We start from the raw sequence: 24,612 nt of genomic DNA, 5'->3' as shown, positions 1-24,612 counted from the left end.
AAATCCTCACTAATTTTACCTCTTTCTCTTCCTTTAAGTAAATCTTTGACTCTAACACTGCTTCCCTTCTCACTAAATGTCCGTTACAAACTAAACCTCGAAGAGTCAAATGTCAGTTTTTTTTTTTTTTAAGAAATGTCAAAAGTTACTCCAATATCTCTCGCTTTCTCAAATAAATATATGGAGAAGTAATAATTTGTTGTTATGCAAAACTGTAATGTTGTTTACATTACGGGAGAGTGATGCTCAAAGCAAAGAGAGAGAAGTTTTTGCTATTGTTGGAACCTTTTTGTTTGTAATATTGCTATTGCTTTTTTTTTCTTTTTCTTTTTTTTTTTTTTAATTTGCCTTTCAAGTTTGTCGATGTTGTGTTCAATAAAATTGTAAATAATATGTTTGTATTTATTTTATGTGCTTCTGTTTTTCTGATTTGATCTTCTATTCTTATTTTTGCATTGATAATTTATATATATATTTTTTATTTTTGTTGAAAAAGTAGTTTCTTTTACGCTATATATAAGAATGATGATCGAATTAAAAAATATCTATCTGACTATAGTTTCTTCCTATACCTACAAATTTCTTTGGAACTGGAAAAAGTAAATAAAAAATAGTTATTTTCTATTATATTAGTGGTTATCATTTTGCATTTTTTTTTTTACTTTTTTTCTATGATTTTGTTCTTTCTTTACATTTTTTTTTTGGTTCCTATTTCCTAATTTATATTATTTTTTTTGTTCAAATTACTTCTTCTTTTCTTTTTTTCTTTTTTTTTGTCTTTTTCCTTTTCTAAATTTTACATTGAATTCAAGGAAACTATGGAGAGAGAGAGTTTAAATTAATTATTGTTTTGAATACGAGGTATGATGATTTTTTAATTTACATTGTTCACTGATTTTTTTTTTCTTGTATAATGCACATTGTTAACATGCTTCATTGATAAAAAAATATTGATTTTCAAGGTTTCATATAAACCGAAAAAGTATATGGAAAAGAAAACTCTAATTTATTCTTTTAGTATTTTTTATTTTTCATTTTTTGTCTATATTTTCTATGGTTCTCTTATTTCATTTCCTCTCTTCTTCTCTTTTTTTCTTTCTTTTATTTTATTTTATTTTATTTTATGTAATTAATATATTATTTTTCATCTAAATTGCTTATTTTATCTTTTGTAAATTTTACACTAAACTCAAGAAAATAATGGTGAGAGAGAGAGTTTCCTATGGTTGTTTTTTGTACGGGATATGGTGATTTTTTAGTGTATTATGTTTATTGAGTAGTTTTTTATTACTTTGTGTAATACAAAAAAGATAACACTATTATATGGACAGAAATTTCTTACAATCTATATATAAGATTGACATGTGTCATTTGGCATATAAGAAGCATATGTTATTTAAATAGTATATACTTCGTACATGCTTTTTTAATAGCATTAATAAAAAAACATGTGTTTCTCACATGTTTAAAGGATACGTGTCTTTTTTAATTGTGAGTCATAAAAAATTTCCTATGAACCAGTTTATAAGAAATTGTTGTCCCTATTATATTATATTAGTGTTTTTCAGTTTTCATTTTTTTATCTATATTTTCTATGCTTCTCTTCTTCCATTTTATTATTATTATTATGAAACTAAATTATAAGGAAGAATCCCGCGCATAGCACGGGTTACAAGCTAGTAAATAAATAAATTGCATGTACACACATGTGATTTCTTCGTATTTTTGTTTTTTTAAAAGAATTTTTGAGCTTCTCATTAAAAAAATTAGAAAGAACCTTCTTGTTCAATAAGTACAATATCACAAATAAATACAAAGAAATTCTCCATCTAAACTCGATCTAAAAATTGAGAAATAACTGCCTTTGCTAACCATCTATGTGGTGCTTCATTTGTGTCCCTTTTTATATGGCCCATATACCATGACTAAAATTCATTCAGCAGAATAGTTACATGATCAGCACCATTCTTTTCACAATGCATGAATTATGGTCAGCTTAAACATCTTTAGACGACCAACAACTCCAAATAATATGGCCAAGAGCTTTTGCTTCCAAGCCACAATTGAGACAAAGTGGGTATGGAACTATTATTCTTTTATAGGGATTTTCCTTCGTTGGAATAATATTATTACATGCACTAATTTCTTCTTATTATAAGTGATTAAATTATCTTTGAATTTTTTTTTTTAAAAAAATACTGAATTGAGTATTTAAAGTAATAACGCACGTGTGAGTTTGTGACTAGTACTTTCTCTTGATCGTAATCTTTATCACGCAAGAGAAGATCTTTTTTGGAGAGGGGGGATGGCCCTGGGAGCTAATTTTTTGGTTAAAATGCTTAGGGCAACATTTGATCCTACCCTCCCATAAGTAGAATAGCATGAAACAAAAAGGCTATGGCTCTTTGAGTAGCAGTACTTGATAAATTGAATACCCAAGATAAGTTACATGCTTATCTTTTCTCTGTAGAAAACATTTACAGATAGAAAGATGAGTCAAAGGCTCACAAAGCAAGTAAACTAGTCCCAGTGCATGATTGGATGAAAATTTCATCATCAAACTATAATAAAACGTACCCAAATGAAAAATGCACTTTGCTGAAATCATAGCATGGAAAACATTGTGTCATTGTGGTACGCTTTTATATCTTTACTTTCTTTACTTTCTCTGGCTTCGCTTTGATTAACCCTTGTAATCAAGTCCTTATCCAGAGATCAAACTCTTATTATTATTAAACTTATTCAAACTGACAAGCTGAGTGTCTTTAACAAGTTCCATTTCTCAAATTTAGACTTCACATATATAAAGCAATGGGATTAGTACAATTCTGAAGAAATACTAGTTAAACAGAAAAAAGTACAATATGATAACCACCAAATACAAGTTCACTAAATCTCATTATAACAGCAAACAAAAGGATGATAGAAAGATTAGATTTTAAACCAACAAGGACATAGGTATTCATCAGTCGTTGCAAGTCAGGAAAAAAGAAAAAGAAGAAGATATGCATATAGCACAAAAGAAACAAAAAAATTTTAAGGTCACTTAGAAAGAATAGAAATAATGCTCAAAATTCATGGTTTCAGAGTGAAATCTGAACATAAGGCCTCACACACCTGAACATCCTAAAATGCCTTGACACTTAACAGATAACATCATCCTCCAGTGTATCAGAGCATGCCAGGGTTTACTTCTCTTAACCTGTAATGTCAGGAGTTATATACATTAAAAGGTTCAATTCAACTTTGACAAGTTTCTACTGCTGAACTATGGCGAACAATTCAGATGGATTAAACTAAATGAAGCCATTGCAGAACCTGGAATTTATGTCATCATCGCATTCCTTAGATAAAGATAAACCGCTGACTGCCAAAATAATGAACTGAAACTGAACTCTTAATCTTTTGGCGATACTCAAAGCATTTCATGATCTCAAGATGACTCACATTTTCAAATCAATGGAGAACCCTTGAAATTCTATCTTGCCTTGGTGTGCTCTAACAACATCAGGAACATCACTCTTATACTTGCACACTAACTTCTCCACAAAATATTTCTCAGTCATTCTCCACACATAAACAAGGCTAGTATCTGCCTTAATCAACCCCTTTGACATCAAAAGTTGCAAAACTGAACACCTCGGAATAATCCTTTTCTCCAAGCTAAGCAATAGAAGATTAGGATTCTTGGAAATCAGCAAAGGCTTCATCTTCAGTTTGTTCACAAAGAAACCCATCGATATCTTGATCTTCTTCTCTGACACAGCCATGAACAGTGGATGCCTTATGAATGCTGAATAGATCTCATCCTTTGACAAACCAAAACCTCTATAAGCTTCCACCTTTCGCTTCCACAGTGTCTTACTCATTGCCATGGAACGGATGGCCAAAACAAATTGCAGGTTATTGGGATCAAAACCGAATTTCATAACTTCACTAACAATCTCACTAAACCGATAAGTCGACATGAGCAGTGGATTTGGTCTTAAAAAGAACAGTTTCAAAGCTAATGAATGGGGCACACCATGGCTTATCAACATCGACAAGTTGGGCTTGAGCACTTTTTCCACATTTGCTTCAATTAACCCGTAGCCTGCCTTTATAGCCTTTAAGACATTCTCCTCAGTGCCAAGAATCCGCCTAAGCTCTTGAACACAAGGAATGATTTGCTTTTCGAGGCTCCTTGCTAGAATAGGAGGCTGCGTGGATAAAATCTTTGCAATTTCAAGATCCGACAAACCCAAAGATTTGAAAAACTCCAACTTTGGCTTAAAGGTCTTGTGTGCATTGAATAAATACAATAGTGGACGCTTCATGGTCAAAGTTGATATTTGGTCATCACTGAAACCATGAGCTCTAAAGAACTCAACAACAGTGTATGCATCACTTTCAAGCACACGTGGGTCTCTGCTAAGCATTTTCCCAAGGCTAGCGCAAGAAAAACCCAAGGATTCAAACAACTCCATGTTGGGCTTAAGGATATTCTCTAAATCAGCCAAAAGCAATAGTGGACGACTGCTAATTAAATTTCTGATGTGGGTCTGAGTCAAACCGTGAGTTCTCAACAGGTCCAGAACTGAGTTGGGGTTCTTTGGGTTGTCAATGTTGAGCTTCTGGGAAGCTGAAATGGCTGATTCCAAGGACAACCCACATGAGTTTTGGAGGAAGGAGACTGTTAGAGATTGTGGGTCCTTGGAATTAGGGAGTTCTGCGATGGGTTTGGCAGAGGAGGTTGAGAAGAAGTGGCCATGGGTAAGGGATGAAACTTTGTGCTTCAATTGTCTGGGCAGTTTTATGCAAATTAAACGAAGCATTTGATTTGTTTGAGAAAAATAAAGCTTGTTCATTTAGGCGGAAAGAGTGAAGAATGTTTACCTGGGTTGAGATTTGGAGATGGTATATGATGCTATTGAACTGCTCGAAGCATTTTCTTCATCCTGTTTCTGGTTTTTGTCCCACCCAAGCATAATCCGAAGGCAAGTAGGCTTCGCCTATTCGCCTATTCCATCGCTAACACACAACTCTCATGGCACCCAACCGTATTTTCCCGAAGCGCGACTCCTACTCTATACTACACAAAAGAACAAGAACTCGGAAAGAATTTGAAACAAAATTGAAAAAATAAGTTTTTTTTTTTTTTTTTTTAAGTAAAAAAAAAAAAGTTTGGAAATGTGAATTGAATTGAATATAATTAAAAAAATAAAATGAAAAATGAAAAAAAATTAAATTAAATCTAAAATTGTAAAAATAAAAAACTAAAAAAATTTGGGGTAGATTTTCCAACCACCCCTTAAAGTAATAAGGGTGGCTCAAAGTAGCTGTTTGGGGATGACTGAGTTAGACGGGGTGGCTGTAAAAAGTCACTCGGGGTGGGCTCGGCCACTCTCATTAGTTTCGGAGTGGCCGAGCCACCCCTAGTTTTATTTTTTTGAAAAAAAAATTAAATTTTTAAAATTTTTTTTTTTTTTTTCGAATTGGATTAAAAACGGGTTGGATAAAACTCGAAAAGAATTTATACTTAAAAATCGAAACATGTTTTTTTAATAAAATAAAATAAAAATATGGTACCCAAACATGCCCATAATACTGAAGTTTTTACACATGGTTCAGATTGTACTTAACCCATGTATGACACTTAGGATCGTAATATATTACTACGCTTTGTAGTCGATGTCCACAATAACCCACTCTATCAATACTGACTTAATAGTAATCATTTTTTTATGCGACTCCACTCATTTATCAGTATTTAAAAATTAACATTATGCTTGTACATAAAACAAAAAAATTTTATTTTAATCTACCTTATTAGTCGCTCCCTATAGAACTCTACCACAAAGTCTCAATCCATTCAATCTCATACTGAATATCAAATTTGATACTAAACATTGTGGCGATTATGATGTCAAATAATACAAACCTCATATAGAACTAACACTAGCAATTTGGCTTGTGAGCATAAGGTTATCAAGAATTTATATACACATAATTAAAATTGTACTTAACCGATATACAACACTTACTATCATAACAAATACATGTACAAAAGTACAATTTTTTTTTTTTTTTTGTCTTTTTATTTTGTCCATTAAGAGTTACTTGGGCCACATAAACTTTGGACAAGGATCTTTTTTAAATTAAATGAACTTGAGATGAGCCCATTATTATAAAAATAAAGGCAAAGTTGTTCTTTTATATTTTTTTTTGGACAAATTTGCCATTCCACTTAAACTACTTGGCTCCTCTCCGGATCCAAATGCATAAACTTTGGACAAGGTGAGTGAGAAAGACCAAAACCAAAATATAAGATGAGTGAGAAAGATGTCTTCAGTGCTTTTCCTCACATATCTCAAACAGTTGCATATGACAAAATCTGATCATAAGGCCTCGCACTCTTGAACATCCTAGAATGCCTTCATATTTGAACTACTTTTGCAAATTACATCATCCTCCCGAGTAATCAGAGGAGTACTCCAGGATTTCCATCTCCTGAACTGTATGACTGTAATGCAGATGGATTAAACTATATGAAGCTAATGCAAAACATCTGGAATTTATTGCTTTCCTCAGATGAAGAAAATAGCCCACTGCCAACATAATGAACTCAAACTGAACGCATGATTTTCGGGCAATGCCCAGAGCATTCGATGATCTCATAATACTCACATTTTCAAATCAATGTGGAACCCTTGAAATTCTATCTTCCCTTGGTGCGCTCTAACAACATCAGGGACCTCATTTTGATACTTGCTCACTAACTTCTCCATGAATTTGTTCTCGCTCATTCTGATTGCACGAAAAATGCTAGTATCTTCCTTGATCAACCTCTTTGAAATCAAAAGTTGCAGAACTGAACACCTCGGAATAATCCTCTTCTCCAAGCTATACAGTAGAAGATAATGATTCTTGGGAATTAGCGAAGGCTTCATCTTCACTTTGTTCACAAAGAAACCCATCGATTTCTGGATCTTCTTCTCTGAAACAGTCATAAACAAGGGCTGCCTTTTGAATGCTGAATAGATCTCATCCTTTGACAAACCAAATTTTTTATAAGCTTCCACCTTTTGCTCCCACAGTGTCTTACTCATTACTGCCATCACACGGATGGCCCAAACAAATAGCAGACTATTGGGATCAAAACCCAATTTCATTACGTCACTAACAATCTCACTAAACCGATAAGTCCTCACAAGTAGAAACTTTGGCTGAATCAAGAACATTTTCAAAACTAATGACTCGGGTACACCATGGCTTATCAACATCGATATGTTGGGCTGTACTACTTCCACATTAAATCCAACCATAGAGCAGCATGCCTTTATAGCCTTTAAGACATTCTCATCATTGCCAAGAATCCGCCTAAGCTCTTGGACACAAGGAATGATTTGGTTTTCGAGGCTTCTTTCTAGAATATAAGGCGCCGTGGATAAAAGCTTTGCAATTTCAAGATCCGACAAACCCAAAGATTTGAAAAAATCCAACTTTGGCTTAAAGATCTTGTGTGCATTGAGTAAATACAATAGTGGACGCTTCATGGTCAAAGTTGATATTTGCTCATCTCTGAAACCACGTGCTCTAAAGAACTCAACCACAGTGTATGCATCACTTTCAAGCACACGTTGGTCTCTGCTAAGCATTTTAGCAAGGCTAGTGCCAGAGAACCCCAAGGATTCAAACAACTCCATGTTGGGCTTAAGGGTATTCTCTAAATCAGCCAAAAGCAATAATGGACGACTGCTAATTAGATTTCTGATGTGGGTCTGAGTCAAACCGTGAGTGCTCAACAGGTCCAGAACTGAGTTGGGGTTCTTTGGGTTGTCAATGTTGAGCTTCTGGGAAGCTGAAATGGCTGATTCCAAGGACAACCCGCATGAGTTTTGGAGGAAGGAGACTGTCAGAGATTGTGGGTCCTTGGAATTAGGGAGTTCTGCGATGGGTTTGGCAGAGGAGGTTGAGAAGAAGTGGCCATGGGTAAGGGATGAAACTTTGTGCTTCAATTGTCTGGGCAGTTTTATGCAAATTAAACGAAGCATTTGATTTGTTTGAGAAAAATAAAGCTAGTTCATTTAGGTCGAAAGAGTGAGGAATGTTTACCTGGGTTGAGACTTGGAGATGGTATGTGATGCTATTGAACTGCTCGAAGCATTTTCTTCATCCTCTTTCTGGTTTTTGTCCCACCCAAGCATAATCCGAAGGCAAGTCGGTTTCCATCGCTAACACACAACTCTCATGCCCAACAGTATTTTCCCGAAGCGCGACTCCTACTCTATACAAAAGAACAAGAACAAGAACTCGGAAAGAAGGAAAATGATAGGCAGGGGACACTCATCCGTCCCCTGTCCTACATATAATAATAAAATAATATATTATATATTTTTTTTCATTTATTCTTTTTGATTTTCACTTTTTATTTATATAATATATTATTTTATTATTATATGTAGGACAGGGGACGGATGAGTGTCCCCTGCCTATTATTTCTCCGGAGAGAATTTGAAACAAAATTGAAAAATAAAGTTTTTTTTTTTAGTAAAAAGAAAAAGTTTGGAAATGTGAATTGAATTGAATAATTTAAAAAGTAAAACTAAAAATGAAAAAATTTAAATTAAATCTAAAATTGTAAAAATAAAAAACTAAAAAAAATTGGGGTAGATTTTAGAACCACCCTTGAGCTAATAAGGGTGGCTCAAGCAGCTGTCGGCCACCGTGATTTTTTTAAAAAAATTAAATTAATTTTTTAATTTTTTTTTTTGGATTAAAAACGGGTCGAATAAAATCTGAGTAAAATTTAAATTTGAAAAACAAAACTTTTTTTTTAAAAAATAATCAAAAATAAAACAGTACCCAAACATGCCCACGCCACAATACTAAATTTTTTACACATGGTTAATATTGCACTTGACTCATGTATGACACTTAAAATCGTAACATATTACTATGATTTGCAGTCGATGTCCACAATAACCCACTCTATCAACATTGTCCCAATAGTAATAATTTTTATGGCGACTATTCATTTATCAATATTTAAAATTAACATTATGCTTGTACATAAAGCCAAGACATTTAAATCTACCTTATAAGTCACTCCCAATAGAACTCTACCACAAACTCTTAATCCATTCAATCTCATACTCAATGTCAAATTTGATACTAGATATTGTGGCAATTTTGATGTCAAACGATACAAACCTCATATAGGACTAACATTTACAATTTGGCTTGTGAGGATAAGGTTCTCAATAACTTATATACACATAATTAAAATTGCACTTAACCGATATGTAACACTTACTATCATAACAAATACACATACAAAAGTACATTTTTTTGTCTTTTTATTTTGTCCATTAGGAGTCACTTGGGCCACATAAACTTTGGACAATGATCTTCTTTAGATTAAATCAACTTGAGAGGAGCCCGTTAGTATAAAAATAAGGGCAAAGTTATCCTTTAATATTTTTTTGGACAATTTTGACATTCCGCTTAAACTAACCGGCTCATCTCAGGATCCAAATGCATAAACTTTGGACAAGGTGAGTGAGGAAGACCAAAACCAAAATATAAGATGAGTGAGAAAGATGTCTTCAGTGTTTTTCCTCACAGATCTCAAACAGTTGCATATGATAAAATATGATCATAAGGCCTCGCATTCTTGAACATCCTAGAATGCCTTCACATTTGAACTACTTTTGCAAATTACATCATCCTCCCGAGTAATCAGGGTACTCCAGGATTTCCATCTCCTGAACTGTATGACTGTAATGCAGATGCATTAAACTATATGAAGCTAATGCAAAACATCTGGAATTTATTGCTTTAGATGAAGAAAACAGCCCACTGCCAACATAATGAACTCAAACTGAATGCATGATTTTTGGGCAATGCCCATGCAGAGCATTCGATGATCTCATAATACTCACATTTTCAAATCAATGGGGAAACCTTGAAATTCTATCTTCCCTTGGTGCGCTCTAACAACATCAGGGACCTCATTTTGATACTTGCTCACTAACTTCTCCACGAATTTGTTCTCACTCATTCTGATTGCATGAAAAATGTTAGTATTTTCCTTGATCAACCTCTTTGAAATCAAAAGTTGCAGAACTGAACACCTCGGAATAATCCTCTTTTCCAAGCTATACAGTAAAAGATAATGATTCTTGGGAATTAGCGAAGGCTTCATCTTTACTTTGTTCACAAAGAAACCCATCGATTTCTGGATCTTCTTCTCTGAAACAAGCATAAACAATGGCTGCCTTTTAAATGCTGAATAGATCTCATCCTTTGACAAACCAAAACTTTTAAAAGCTTCCACCTTTCGCTCCCACAGTGTCTTACTCATTGCCATGGAATGGATGGCTATAACAAATTGCAGATTATTGGGATCAAAACCCAATTTCATAACTTCACTAACAATCTCACTAAACCGATAAGTGGACATGAGCAGTGGATTTGATCTTAAAAGCAACAGTTTCAAAGCTAATGAATGGGGCACACCATGGTTTATCAACAACGACAAGTTGGGCTTGAGCACTTTTTCCACATTTGCTTCAATTAACCCGCGGCCGCAGCCTGCCTTTATAGCCTTTAAGACATTCTCCTCAGTGCCAAGAATCCGCCTAAGCTCTTGAACACAAGGAATGATTTGCTTTTCGAGGCTCCTTGCTAGAATAGAAGGCTTCGTGGATAAAAGCTTTGTAATTTCAAGATCCGACAAGCCCAAAGATTTGAAAAACTCAAACTTTGGCTTCAAGATCTTGTGCGCATCATATAAATAGAATTCCGGACGCTTCATGGTCAAAGTTGATATTTGCTCATCTCTGAAACCACGTGCTCTAAAGAACTCAACCACAGTGTATGCATCACTTTCAAGCACAGTTGGGTATTTGATAAGCATTTTGGCGAGGCTAGTGCTAGAAAACCCCAAGGATTCAAACAACTCCATGTTGGGCTTAAGGGTATTGTCTAAATCAGCCAATAGCAATCGTGGACGACTGCTAATTAAGTTTCTGATGTGGGTCTGAGTTAAACCGTGAGTTCTCAACAGGTCCAGAACTGAGTTGGGATTCTTTGTGTTCTCAATCTTGAGCTTCTTGGAAGCTGAAATGGCTGGTTCCAAGGATAACCCACATGAGTTTTGGAGGAAGGAAACTGTTAGAAGTTGTGGGTCCTTGGAATTAGGGAGCTCTGCGATGGATTTGACAGAGGAGGTTGAGAAGAAGTGGCCATGGGTAAGGGATAAAGCTTTGTGCTTCAATTGTTTGGGCAGTTTTATGCAAATTAAACGAAGCATTTGATTTGTTTGAGAAAAATAAGCTTGTTCATTTGGTGGAAAGAGTAAAGAATGGTTACCTGGGTTGAGATTTGGAGATGGTATGTGACGCTATTGAACTGCTTGAAGCATTGGCCGCCGCCTCCTCCTGGTTTTCGTCCCACCCGAGCACAATCCGAAGTATATACGGTGAAAATACCATTTACCCTCTAATTACCTCCTCTCTCTCTCTCTCGCTCTCTCCTCTTCTTCTTCTTCTTTTTTTTTTTTTTTTTTTTTTAAGTCTCTAGCGATCATTTTGTTGTAAATTATACATTCATTGGTTGGTGGTATTAGAGTTAAAATAGACGAAATAAGTAAATAAATTACATGTACACACATGTTATTTCTTCATATTTTTGTTTTTTTAAAAGAATTTTTGAGCTTCTCAATAAAAAATTGTAAAGATACTTCTTGTCCAATAAGTACAATATCACAAATAAATACAGAGAAATTTGATCTAAAAATTGAGAAATAACTGCATTTGCTAACCATCCATGTGGTGCTTCATTTGTGTCCCTTTTTATTTGGTCCATATACTATGACTAGAATTCATTCGGCAGAATTGTTTTTTTTTTTTTTGAAAGGTGCTTGTATTCTCATTAAAAAGGAGACAAAAGCCTCTCAGCCAATACAATATCAGAAATACAAGACGGATACGAGTCCATCCATATTTGGTTTAAATTCTGACTGACTGCAAGCCTAGCAAGTTGGTGAGCTGCATTATTACAGCATCTCCTGACCGCACCAACTTTCCACATAGGGAACTCCATAAGAATCTTCCTAGTTTCTGCAATAATACTCCCCATTTTACTGAACTCTTCCTCCTCCCGATTAAGAGCCGAAACCACCACGCTCGCATCACCCTCCAGGAAGATGGAGTAGAGACCCAAAGCACGGCCAAGTTCTGCACCCAATTTAGCACCAATCGCTTCGGCAACCGACGGGTCCAAAATGAACTTCTGAACCGCACACTGAGCCGCGATTACTGCCCCAAAATTGTTACGAGCAATGACACCCACCCCCATAAGAATCTTTCGCTTATCAACGGCAGCGTCCCAGTTCACCTTGACGGTATCAGCGCTGGGGAGGATTCCAGGGGGAAATGGAAACTGGAGCCCGGGCACAAAGATTTGAAGGGAGGGTATGAACCTCCTTAAATCTCTGAAGGGATTCCATCGCACCCATCAGCAAACACTTGGGGGGCGTGAACTTATTCTCAAAAACCCATTGGTTCCTTCGAAGCCATAATCTCTGGGCAATAATGGCTGCTAACTCGAGATCCTCAATCTCCAACCTTTCACACAGATGGCTAAATATACAGAGAAAATCAGTTGCATTTATGGCGCACTTTTGGATAGCTCGGGGGCTTTCGGACCAGACAGCACGAGCCGCATCACAGTTCCATAAAGTATGTCCAGCAGATTCCACTTCTCGACCACACAAAGGACAGAACGGGTCAGTGACAATTTTCCTCCCATGTAAATTTTCTTTCGTAGGAAGAATATTATTGCAAGCTCTCCATAGAAAAAGATGGATTACACGAGGCACTCTTAACTTCCAGATTATCTTCCAAATAGGACTTTGGTGAGGGCCAAGAGAGCTGCAACCATTCTGCCGGGCCTTCCTATCCAGCTCCAGATAGTAAGCACTTCTAACAGTGAATAAGCCATTGGCCGAATACGCCCAAATCTGCCTATCTTGCACAACGCTCGGACTGATAGCCAAGCTACAAATTTTCTCAACAAATCGGCTGGGAAGATTTGCTCAATAAGCGGTATGTTCCACTACCTACTGTCCTGGTCAATAATTTCAGCAACTTTTGCATCACTATTTAAGATCCGAACTGGAGACTGAATAGAATTGGAATGTGGAGAAAAGATCCAGCGATCTCCCCAGATGTTGATGTTAGTACCATCTCCCACCTTCCAGATTAGACCTTCCTGTAGGAGGGGTTTAGCCATCCAAAAACTTCGCCAAATATAAGAAGGTCTAGAGCCCAGGGAAGCCTCCAAAAAGGATTTCTCAGGAAAATACTTTTCCTTAAGCACCCGAGCAACTAGAGAGCCTGGATTCTGGATTAAGCGCCACCCTTGTTTGGCAAGAAGGGCTGAATTAAAGCTCTCCAGATCCCGGAATCCCAAACCCCCTAAATTCTTGCTCCTCCCTAAACCTTTCCACGCCATCCAAACCATCCGATCAAAATTATCCATATGCCCCCACCAGAATTTACTCATGAGCATATTTATATCCGGAAAAGGGAAATAGGAAGCCTAAATACGCTCATAGTATAGGTTGGGATGGATTGAAGGACCGCTTTGATTAGAAACTCCTTACCCGCGTGGGATAGAAATTTTTCTTTCCACCCATTCATTCGATTCCAAATACGACTCTTGATGTAATTGAAAGTAGAGATTCTGGATCTACCAACAAGAGCCGGTAACCCCAAATAGGATTCATAACGCTGGGTAGGGTTCAGCCCTGTTTCCTGCAAAATGGGGATCCTCTCCTCCTCCTTTGTGTTTTTGCTGAAAAAAATAGAAGTCTTTTCCAAATTTACTTTCTGTCCAGAAGCCCTCTCATAGACATCCAAAATATCCTTCATTTGCCTCCATTCATCTAAGTTAGCCCTCCCAAACAGAATGCTATCATCAGCAAAAAAGAGATGATTAATTCTCGTCCCACCCCTGCGAATGGGAACTCCATAAATCTTCCCCAACCCTGCAGCGTGGTTCAGCATCCTACTTAAGGCTTCGGCACACATAATAAATAGGTAGGGGGAAAGGGGGTCTCCTAGACGGATACCTCTGGAGGGTACAATATGACCATGGGGATGACCATTAATGAGAACAGCATATGAAACTGTTCGAACACAGGTCATGATCAGTTGAACCCATCTCTCAGCAAATCCGAGCTTCCTCATCATAGCCTCCAAAAACCCCCACTCCAAACGGTCATACGCCTTGCTCATATCGAGCTTAAGAGCCATAAACCCTTTTCTACCCTTTAGACGGGTTGCCATGGTATGGAGAGTTTCAAAAGCTACAATAATATTATCAGTTATCAATCGGCCGGAATAAACGCACTTTGCTCCGGAGAAATAACCTGCGGCAAAACAAGCTTCAATCTATTAGCAAGCACTTTGGAGATCAATTTATAAACCATATTACACAGACTTATAGGCCGATAATCCTTGACAGATTCCGGAGATGGGATCTTTGGAATAGGACATATGTTAGTAGCATTTATGGACGCATCAAAGGGACCTCCATTAAGAAAGGACAGAACTGCCTTCGACACCTTCTTACCCACAAAACACCAAGCCTTTTGAAAGAAACCCGCAGAAAAACCATCCGGACCTGGTGATTTCAATGGATGCATCTGGGAAAGTGCCATGCCCACCTCTTCCATCGTAAAAGGCCTCAACAAAGATGAATTCATCTCTTCTGAAAGTCGAGGCTCCATATTTTCCAAGCATTGGGAAAAATTAGCAACACAATTAGAAGTGAAAATATCTCCAAAGTAATCAGCAAAAGCTCTACCTATCTCCTTTTGTCGCCTCCACGTTCTTCCATGTTCATCGGTGATAGACCGGATAGAATTTATCTTTCTTCTATGATTTGCCCAAGCATAGAAAAACTTAGTATTTCTGTCTCCTTGGCAATACCAATTCTGTTTAGCTCTCTGTTTCCATTTGATATCCTCCATTTCTAGTATATCATCAATATCCTTTTGGATCTGCTTGATATCCTCAATTTGGTTCGGGCTGTTGTTTCCTTGCAATTCAAGAAGTCTCCTACTTTTCTGTTTCAGGATTTCTGCATCTCTTCCAAATTTTGCTTTACTCCAACGTGAAAGATCTCTTTGGCAAGCTGAAAGACGGGCCTAGATTTCCTTCAACTGATTAGACTCCAAAACCTCCTGCTCCTAGGCTACTTTAGAGATGTCATGGCATTCAGGATCTAGCTGCCATTTGGCTTCAAACTTGAAAGCCCGACGAGAAGGCCCAGTCTCATAGGGCACGTCATGTACAAAATAAGGATCGGATTGTGGTCCGAAGAGATAGCTTCCAAAACTTGAACCCTCACGTAATTGAATCTGGAACACCATTCCATATTGGCAACCGCTCTGTCAAGCCTTTCCTGTGTAAAGTTAACATCTCTCTTAATATTGCACCAAGTGTATCGAGGCCCAAAGAAGCCTAGGTCACTTAGGTCACAATCTTCTAACGCCCTTCTGAACTGGTTAACCTGAGAGATACGTCTTAATGCTGCACCCTGTTTCTCCGCTTGATCAAGAATCTCGTTAAAGTCCCCTGCACACAACCAGGCTGAAGGCTGAAAGGACTTGAGGAATCTCAATAATTCCCATGATTCCCATCGTCTAGCAGTATAGGGAAATCCATAGAAACCAGTAAATTTCCATCCTGGGCTTCCATCTTCATTCCGTATAATAGCATTTATATGCTAACGGGACTAATTAAAGATCTCCAGAAAAGAGTTTTCCTTCCATAATAGTGTTAAGCCCCCACTTTTGCCAATCGGGTTGACCACAAAAAGCCCTTCAAAGCCCAGTTTACATCTAATTTTCTCCATAGTTTTACATTTACTCAGAGTTTCAATAAGGAAAACGACGTTGGGTTTCTTCTCTTTCACCAATTGGTGAAGAACTCGAACTGTTCGGGGGTTCCCAAGCCCCCGACAGTTCCAACATAAAAGACTCATGGCGACAGGCGGGGCTGAGAATCAGCCACCACCTTTTCAACATGGAACAGTATCTCACCTCCAGAATGGCTCTTTTTAGGATGATGCTCCTGATTCTCTGAATGAATCCACTCCACATCTTCAGCCTTCCTCTTTCGTTCAGTTTCACCAGTGTTGACACTTATAATATCCCTAGTCTTTCTCTTCCACTTTCGAGCCTTACTCGGGATCTTCGAGATCTCCTCTGTTGACGCCTGAGGATTCTCATGGTCAACGTTATGTTCGTGTTTAGGACTAGGAGAGGCTGATACCGTGGAACAAATTCCATGTTCTGTACAAGTTACCTGGACAGACGACACCTCATGTTGGGACCCATGACTATTCACTGCCACATTGGTATTACGTATCATCTTTCTTGCCACATGGTCATCTTTTATCATCATTTTATTCATCAACGTGGCTCCCTTCCTATCGAAACTATCTTCAACACTTGGCCCAATACAAACAGACTCTTTTAGCGCCCCACGGATTTCCGTATCATTCTGGTTATTAGCCTCTGTATCATTTCTGGTCAATAACTTCTCTCTCTGATTTTCTTCACCTTTCCTACTGTCAGCCGCATTTTCTCCTTCCAAATCCCCCACTGAATCTTTCTCATTAATGCCAATTGTCCCGCCCATATTCTCATCACTCTCCATGAAATCGGACGTACACAGTACAACCATATTTCCAGTTGGTCCGTCCGGAACTATTCCAGCTGGGGCTTCCCGGCATCTCTCGCCCCCAAACTGCTTCACGAAAAAACCTCCTGGAATTCTATCGCCCCCTATAGCATCCATAGTATTTGTGTTCCAGTAAGCCTTGGAATCAGCCGGAGAATGTCCCAGAGTAATACCTTCCAAAGCCCCTGATTCCTGTTCAGCCAGCACCTGCTTCCCTGGATTATGATCTGACTGTCGGACTGTCGATGATCCTTCCTTCCTGAAACGCAAATCATCCGCCCGGAGCCAAACCCCCCAAGACTTAGCCGAAACATCCTCATTGATACGGAAGCTGGGCTTACTCGGACAAGCTTTATCCGCATGGTAGATCCTCCCACAGTGATAACAAAACTGCGGGAGTTTTTCATATTTGAGCGAGACCCATATGGATTTACCATTCAGGACAATTGCCCGACCCCTTTCAAGTGGTTTTGTAATATCAACAGAAACCCTTATTCTCAAACATCTACCCCATCCCACACCATCTCCAGTAACATCTATATCCTCCACAGTTCCAATGGATCAGCCTATACGAAGCCCTACCTCCCGATTCATGCACGTGAGAGGCATATCATGTACCTGTACCCAAAAGAGCGCTTTTGAAAAGTCCATATGCGAGGGTGGTATATCTTCATCAATCTCCTTTAGGACCAACAAGCTGCGATCAAAGAGCCAAGGTCGGCCCTCTAGAACTCGCCGTTTGTCTGCCCTGTTAGAAAACTCTAACAGTCATAAGTTATCTTGTATTTCCTTGAAAGCCACTGCTTCTACGGTTTTCCACAGCCTTGACATTAGTGTCTTGAAAGCTTCCTTCTGGATACGACGATCCGACATCAACCTCCCCAACAAGCACCTTTCACTTCTTCCTCGAAGATCTGCAGTATCAAACTCAGTGATCGTTATCTCTTTCCTTTCACCTTCTGAAAGCTTCATTCCCTCACTCATACTTTCAATAAGGCCTTCCATCCCAGAGTATAAGAGAAAAGCTAGGACAAACAACAAAAAGTAGCTCAACACACTGCAAGAAACAGTGACTGAAAACTCCCAAGCGTGGAGAAATCGCCGGGAGACTCACACTCTCACTCCTAGGAGTTTCCAAGACAAAGGAGAAACCTAGGGGAGGACCTTTTCCATATTATGACCTAGTTTGGATAAAAAAGCCCATCGGCAGAATTGTTACATGATCAATTAAATGCCCTTACTTGCTCCAAGCCTCCAACAACACCATTCTTTCCGCAATGCATGAATTATTTTCAGCGCATCTCCCTCGATTATAATATGTTGGAAATCCAAACCTTTACTAAATTCCACCACCTTCCAAATTGCCGCAATCTCCACAACAAACAGGTCATAAATATTACTTTGTGAAATATATCGATGCCAACACTTTCCTTTCATGATCTCTGGTTATTATCCTCACTCCCACGTTCTTCTTATTTTTGTCAATAGCAACATTTCAATCTATCTTGGTCATTCCCACCAGTGGCCTTTTACCATCTCGTTATCACATATGCTCAATTGCTTTTAATGTTTTTCCTCAAACTTTGTTCAGTTTTTTGGAATTCCTCAACTAATTCTCTTGCACTAATAACTAGGCTAGAAGGATACAACATGCCACCTCCACAATCCACTATTTCTCCATTGCTATATTTTCCTTGCAACTGTACCCACAATCTTTAGGTCCTCATCATCTAATCTCTTCATGTGCTTCTCAAAAATGCTTAGAAAGTCATCTTCATCACTATAATATTTCTGTATCTTGCTATTATGGTCAGCTTAAACATCTTTAGACGACGAGCAACTCCATATTAAGTCTAGAGTTTTTGCTTCCAAGCCACAATTGAGACAAAGTGGGTATAGAACTATTCTTCTTTTATAGGGATTTTCCTTAGTTGGAATAGTATTATTACATGCCCTAATTTCTTCTTATTATAAGTGATTAAATTATCTTTGAAACTTAATTTTAAAAAAATAACTGAAATGGTAATCGAACAATCCATCAACCATAAGAGATTGTTCGTCTATCTCAAACTGGTAAAGGGGTGGTCAATTCATCCCCATATAATGTGGGGTTGGTTTAGCAACGCCGAAACCATTTTAACGGGCTCTAGCCACTTCATGAGCAGAGGTGATACTATAATTTTAGGCAAATAAGCAAACCTCCGTTTTTTTTTTTTTTAAAAAAAAAAAACTATATAATAATAATAATAATAATAATAATAATAATAATAATAATAATAATAATAATAATAATAAAAAAGAAGAAGAAGAAGAAGAAGAAGAAGAAGAAGGACCCTTCGGATTGTACTTGGGGGGGACAAAAACCAGAAAGAGGATGAAGAAAATGCTTCGAGCAGTTCAATAGCATCACATACCATCTCCAAATCTCAACCCAGGTAAACATTCTTTACTCTTTCCACCTAAATGAACAAGCTTTATTTTTCTCAAACAAATCAAATGCTTCGTTTAATTTGCATAAAACTGCCCAAAAAATTGAAGCACAAAGCTTCATCCCTTACCCATGGCCACTTCTTCTCACTATCCCATTCAAGAGTGCAAAGCTTCATCCCTCTCTCTCTCTCTCTCTCTCTCTCTCTCTCTATCTCACAGCACCTTTTCCTCTTCAGAAAGTTCAGGCACTCTTGTCTTTTCGGTGCTTTTCTTAGTACTTTCTTGATCCCCTCCAATCTCTAGCTCTTATATTTTCCCTAAATCCGATTCTTTTAATTTCTGTCTTGAAGAATTTGCCTTTCTTGTTGTGCCCTATTTCCCATTCAGCTCTATCCACCCGAGGCTTTTTTTTTGTTTTTTGAAGGGAAAATGTAATCATTTCATTAAAACACCCAAAAGGTAACATAGTTACAGCCAGAGACAAGCTCAGATCATTACAGGGACTCAGAACAATACAAATATCTCCATTACAGTTACCCCAAATCTCAGATCATACCGATAGTTGCTACAAATGAACCTAGTCAACAGACAAGTGTCTCTGCGTTGACGTATGAACCTCTACTTGCACTATGGAGTCGGTCACACAAGCTGTGGTAAAAAGCAAAGACCATGCTAAATCTAACACAGAGCAAACTATCAAATACAATCTGTATTCAAGAACAAGAAAACACCCAAAAACAGGAGCTGTCATCGGAAAAAAGCACCGTCCGAGACGGCGTGTGTAGAACACGCGCCGCCACCAGAATATCCCCTGCAGCAACCGAACACCAAAACCCCCGAACGCCACCAAGCACGGCAACAGAGATGGAAACGTGGTCATCTCGGGCGGCACAAGGAGTGATGAACCCCCTGGCACATGATGACCACGCGTCGGTCAACGGTGAGCTTTCCGGCTGTAGCAAGCAGCGGCAGAACTGGAGGACGACGGCGAGCAAGGCTGGGGGGCGCGTGTCGACTAGAGATTGGTGGAACATAGCAGATCTGGCCTTAAAGAATGATAAAACTGAAGCACCCCAAATCGTTTCGCTGGCAACACGTACGACGAACTCTCTCCCCTCCGGCACCTCTCTGAAGTGTTTTCCTGCCAATAACCAATGAAACCTAAAAAATTAAAAAACCAAACCACACTCCATTGTCCAAAAAGACTAGGAGGACTAAAACCACCACTGGAACAAGTTCAGGGGGACTCAAAACTCCACAAGTCCTAGTGGTTGAGAGACTCTAGCCTCCATTAGAAAAACCCAGGGAGGAACAAAATCCGGGAGGAGGGAGGCTTGGAACCTCCCTCCCTCGGCAACCCAAATACACAGGTGTTCTCTCTCTCTTTTCGTCGAAGAGAGAGACGAGAGCGACTGGTTTGAAATTAAGTATCTTCAGCTCAAATTGGCTTTGATTGCTTTTTAATGCTCTGCAACTGTTCTCAGACTGCTTTGTAAAGCTACAGAATCAGGAGACACAACTTCTTGGTCATTACCCACTTCATTGTTATTTTTTTCTTTCTTTTTCTTTTCCATTTTTTTTTCCTACATGGCTTGAATCACAAAAATATCTTGAATCAATTCATCCAAAAAAAAAAAAAAAAAAAAAATTCTTGAATCTCTAGATTTATCGAATGCAAGTATTTCAGATGTTATCCCTTCTTGATTTGGAGCCTCTGTTCCCAACTTTGTTTTTTCTGGATCTTTCTCAAAATCAAATTTGTAGCAGTATTCCAAGTTTACCTTGTATAATTAATATTTATTGGAGAGAACAGCTTTTGCAGTGAGGATATATCTAGTACCAAAATTTCTCAGGTTACTTTTAGAGTGAAATTTTATAATTCATACATCTTGATTATTATTCTCTACTTTGCGAAATTGCAAAATTATCATGCCAAATTGTGGCAAGAAGTTGTTTCAACAAATGAAGAATTTCTCATATCAGATTTTTAATTTAATTGCAGCATTAACGATACAATTATAATTATTTTCTTTTGTGATATTGTTCTCTTGAAACATCATTTTGCTTCAAATCTGTTCAGTGATTGGACATTTCAATTGTACAATTTCTTTTTGACTATATCCACAAAGAGTATAATTTATATTTGTATCATTGTTCACAAGAAAAGAATGACCTTTCCTTGTTTCAACAATCTGCAACAGAAGCTATCTGAATGAAAGAAGCTCCAGAAGAACCGTATTGTCATCTTTTGTTGGAGAGAACAAATGAGTTGTTGAATGCAATTCTTGAGATTAGTCTTTGCCAAACAAGTTCTGCTAAAAGTTGGGGACAAAGGTGCCAACATAACCAACCCCAACAACGAGGAAGGCAAAGGATTGGAGAAAGAGGTATATGAAGTAGCGGTTCTTTCCAAGGGCAGGGTTATATAGTACCCGCAGAAGAAGAAATAGGCCCTGACAGCAAGCTCTCGCAAATGGAGTCTGTTCATGTGCAATCAAGAAACAAAAAAAATTGTAATATCCTCAATTTTTCATGCTAGATACAGTACATCAGATGCTGCATATCATTGTTCTAGGTAAACTATAAAAGATAGAGGTGATATGTATTTTTTTGGAACTTGGATGGTAGTACTTTGGCCAAAACTTGATTGTAATATTTGTGGTTGAACTTGAAAGATAATATATACCATTGAACCTTTGTCAATAGTTTGAATGTGTCGTTGGATGTTATTTATGGCTTTTCCAAATTGAAAATATATGATCGTTACTAGTCAATATGTAAGTATTTTAATTAAACATAGTTTTTAGGTTGATTTTTTAGCCTTCCTGAAAGGATCTTATCAACATCCATGAGTGATAAATCATAGATCGAATTGCCGAATCGGAAAAGAAAAATTGTTGCTGTTGTATAACTTTATATCGGCTAAGTTCACGAGTTGGAGATAAGCGGACTTAAACCGCTGACATCCGCCACAAGGTAAATTACTGCCTCTTAGGCTCCTGACTGATTCTTCTACCGTAGAGGCTAACGATAGACAATAACACTCTCCGAACACAGTTTACAACTTTCTTCATTTAGTTGTTTTATATTAATGTTCTCATGTGTGTAAATAAAAGTTAGGAAAAATTATAGTTTAGCCCCCCAAATTACCATCCGTTTTGCGCTTAGCCCCACAAACTGTCAACACTCTGACTCCGGCCTACCAAAACCTTTGAAAAAATGCCTCATTTGGCGAAATATCTCCATATTACCCCTGCCACGTGTCATTTTTCAATTAAAAAAAAAATTACAAAACTAAAAAAACTAAATTTTTATTTTTATTTTTTTAAAAAAAAAAGAAAAGAAAAGAAAAGAAAAGAAAATATGGGGTGGCTACCGAGCCACCCCCTTGGGGAGTGGGGTGGCCTGCGAGCCACCCCAGAGGTGGCGCCGGCCACCTCTGGGGGTGGCTCGCAGCCACCCCCAGAAGCGGCGCCACCTCTGGGGTGGCTCGCAGGCCACCCCTAGGGCTCTAGGGGTGGTGCGTGGCCACCCCCAGCGGCCGGGGTGGTCTGCGAACCACCCTAGAGGTGGCGCCGGCCACCTCTGGGGGTGGCTCGGCAGCCACCCCATATTTTCTTTTCTTTTTTTAAATAAAAATAAAAATAAAAATTTAGATTTTTTAGTTTTTAGTTTTTATTTTTTTTTAGTTTTTTAATTGAAAAATGACACGTGGCAGGGGTAATATGGAGATATTTCGCCAAATGGGGTTTTTTTCAAAGGTTTTGGTAGTTTGGTAGGCCGGAGTCAGAGCGTTGACAGTTTGTGGGGCTAAGCGCAAAACGGGTGGTAATTTGGGGGCTAAACTATAATTTTCCCTAAAAATTAATATTTATCGATTAATATGATTAAATGAAAATATAAAAAGCATTTGCTGATTTGTTGAAAAATGTTTTATGAGGAAACAAACTAGGCTTAAGTATGTGTTGCACAAAATAGAAAATCTTATAGCTTAGTAGACTAGTAGTGTCGTCTTCTGCCATTCAAATCATAGTGATTAAAATTAATCATTTGGCTCATTTAATAAAGATTCACTTTTTCGTTTGTTAACCTTCTGAAAAAGCACTTTTCTCATTTCAAAAACAGAAAACACCTTTCTCAAAATATTTAACAAATGATTTACTTTTCAAAAGAAAAAATATTTTTTTTTAAAACAAAAAAAAAAAAAAAAACAAAACACTAATGAGAAAACATCTGCTTATTTTTTCTTAGTCGTGGGGGCTGATTTATTTATTTTTCTTGGAAAAATTATAGTTTAGCCCTCCAAATTACCACTCGTTTTGCGCTTAGCCCCACAAACTGCCAACACTCCGACTCCGGCCTACCAAACTACCAAAACCTTTGATAAAGGCCCCATTTGACGAAATATCTCCATATTACCCCTGCTACGTGTCATTTTTCAATTAAAAAAAAATTAAAAATTAAAAACTAAATTTTTATTTTTATTTTTATTTTTTTTAAAAAAAAAAAGAAAAAAGAAAATATGGGGTGGCTGCCGAGCCACCCCCTTGGGGAGTGGGGTGGCCTGCGAGCCACCCCAAGGGGCCGGGGTGGCCTGCGAGCCACCCCAGAGGTGGTGCAGGCCACCTCTGGGGGTGGCTCGCAGGCCACCCCCGAGCCCTAGGGGTGGCTTACGGGCCACCCCGAAGTCCATTTGGGGTGGCCCGAAAGCCACCCCTAGGGCTCTAGGGGTGGCGCGCGGCCACCCCAAGGGGCCAGGGTGGCCTGCGAGCCACCCCAGAGGTGGCGCCGTCCACCTCTGGGGTGGCTCGCAAGCCACCCCCGAGCCCTAGGGGTGGCTTACGGGCCACCCCGAAGTCCATTTGGGGTGGCCCGAAAGCCACCCCTAGGGGCCGGGATGGCCTGCAAGCCACCCCCGAGCCCTTGGGGTGGCTTACGGGCCACCCCGAAGTCCATTTGGGGTGGCCCGAAAGCCACCCCTAGGGCTCTAGGGGTGGCGCGCGGCCACCCCCAGAGGCCGGGGTGGCCTGCGAGCCACCTCTGGGGGTGGCTTACGGTCCACCCCGAAGTCCATTTGGGGTGGCCCGAAAGCCACCCCTAGGGCTCTAGGGGTGGCGGGTGGCCACCCCAGAGGTGGCGCCGGCCACCTCTGGGTTGGCTCGCAGGCCACCGCACTCCCAAGGGGGTGGTAGCCACCCCATATTTTCTTTTCTTTTTTTAAATAAAAATAAAAATAAAAATTTAATTTTTTTAGTTTTTAGTTTTTATTTAATTGAAAAATGACACGTGGCAAGGGTGATATGGAGATATTTCGCCAAATGGGGCCTTTATCAAAGGTTTGGGTAGTTTGGTAGGCCGGAGTCGGAGTGTTGGCAGTTTGTGGGGCTAAGCGCAAAACGGGTGGTAATTTGGGGGGCTAAACTATAATTTCCCCTTTTTTCTT

The 24,612-nt window shown here is 38.6% G+C and overlaps 2 protein-coding genes across 4 annotated transcripts; both read right to left on the bottom strand.

The window, feature by feature from the left end:
- Positions 1-2,778: 2,778 nt before the first annotated feature.
- On the bottom strand, positions 2,779-11,528 carry LOC133875055 (uncharacterized). 3 transcript variants are annotated; one of them, XM_062313043.1, is made up of 2 exons: positions 11,356-11,528; positions 2,779-5,066 (listed from the first exon to the last, which is right to left on the bottom strand). In XM_062313043.1, exon 2 carries the CDS (start codon positions 4,845-4,847, stop codon positions 3,444-3,446), a length of 1,404 nt encoding a protein of 467 aa, XP_062169027.1. In that variant the 5' UTR covers positions 4,848-5,066; positions 11,356-11,528; the 3' UTR covers positions 2,779-3,443. The 3 variants fall into 3 exon arrangements, with proteins under 3 accessions (XP_062169027.1, XP_062169028.1, XP_062169026.1); XM_062313044.1 differs by lacking the exon at positions 11,356-11,528 and adding an exon at positions 8,095-8,280; XM_062313042.1 differs by lacking the exons at positions 2,779-5,066; positions 11,356-11,528 and adding exons at positions 6,310-8,001; positions 8,095-8,280.
- LOC133875057 (uncharacterized) lies at positions 9,377-11,457 on the bottom strand. Its single transcript, XM_062313045.1, has one exon. The coding sequence runs from the start codon at positions 11,294-11,296 to the stop codon at positions 9,920-9,922; it is 1,377 nt and encodes a 458-aa protein (XP_062169029.1). The 5' UTR covers positions 11,297-11,457; the 3' UTR covers positions 9,377-9,919.
- Positions 11,529-24,612: the final 13,084 nt, after the last annotated feature.

Source organism: Alnus glutinosa, chromosome 8, assembly GCF_958979055.1.
Source record: "Alnus glutinosa chromosome 8, dhAlnGlut1.1, whole genome shotgun sequence".
Taxonomy (NCBI): Eukaryota; Viridiplantae; Streptophyta; class Magnoliopsida; order Fagales; family Betulaceae; genus Alnus; species Alnus glutinosa.
The sequence above is the reverse complement of the archived record's forward strand: the minus strand, read 5'-3'. Positions and strand labels throughout refer to the sequence as shown.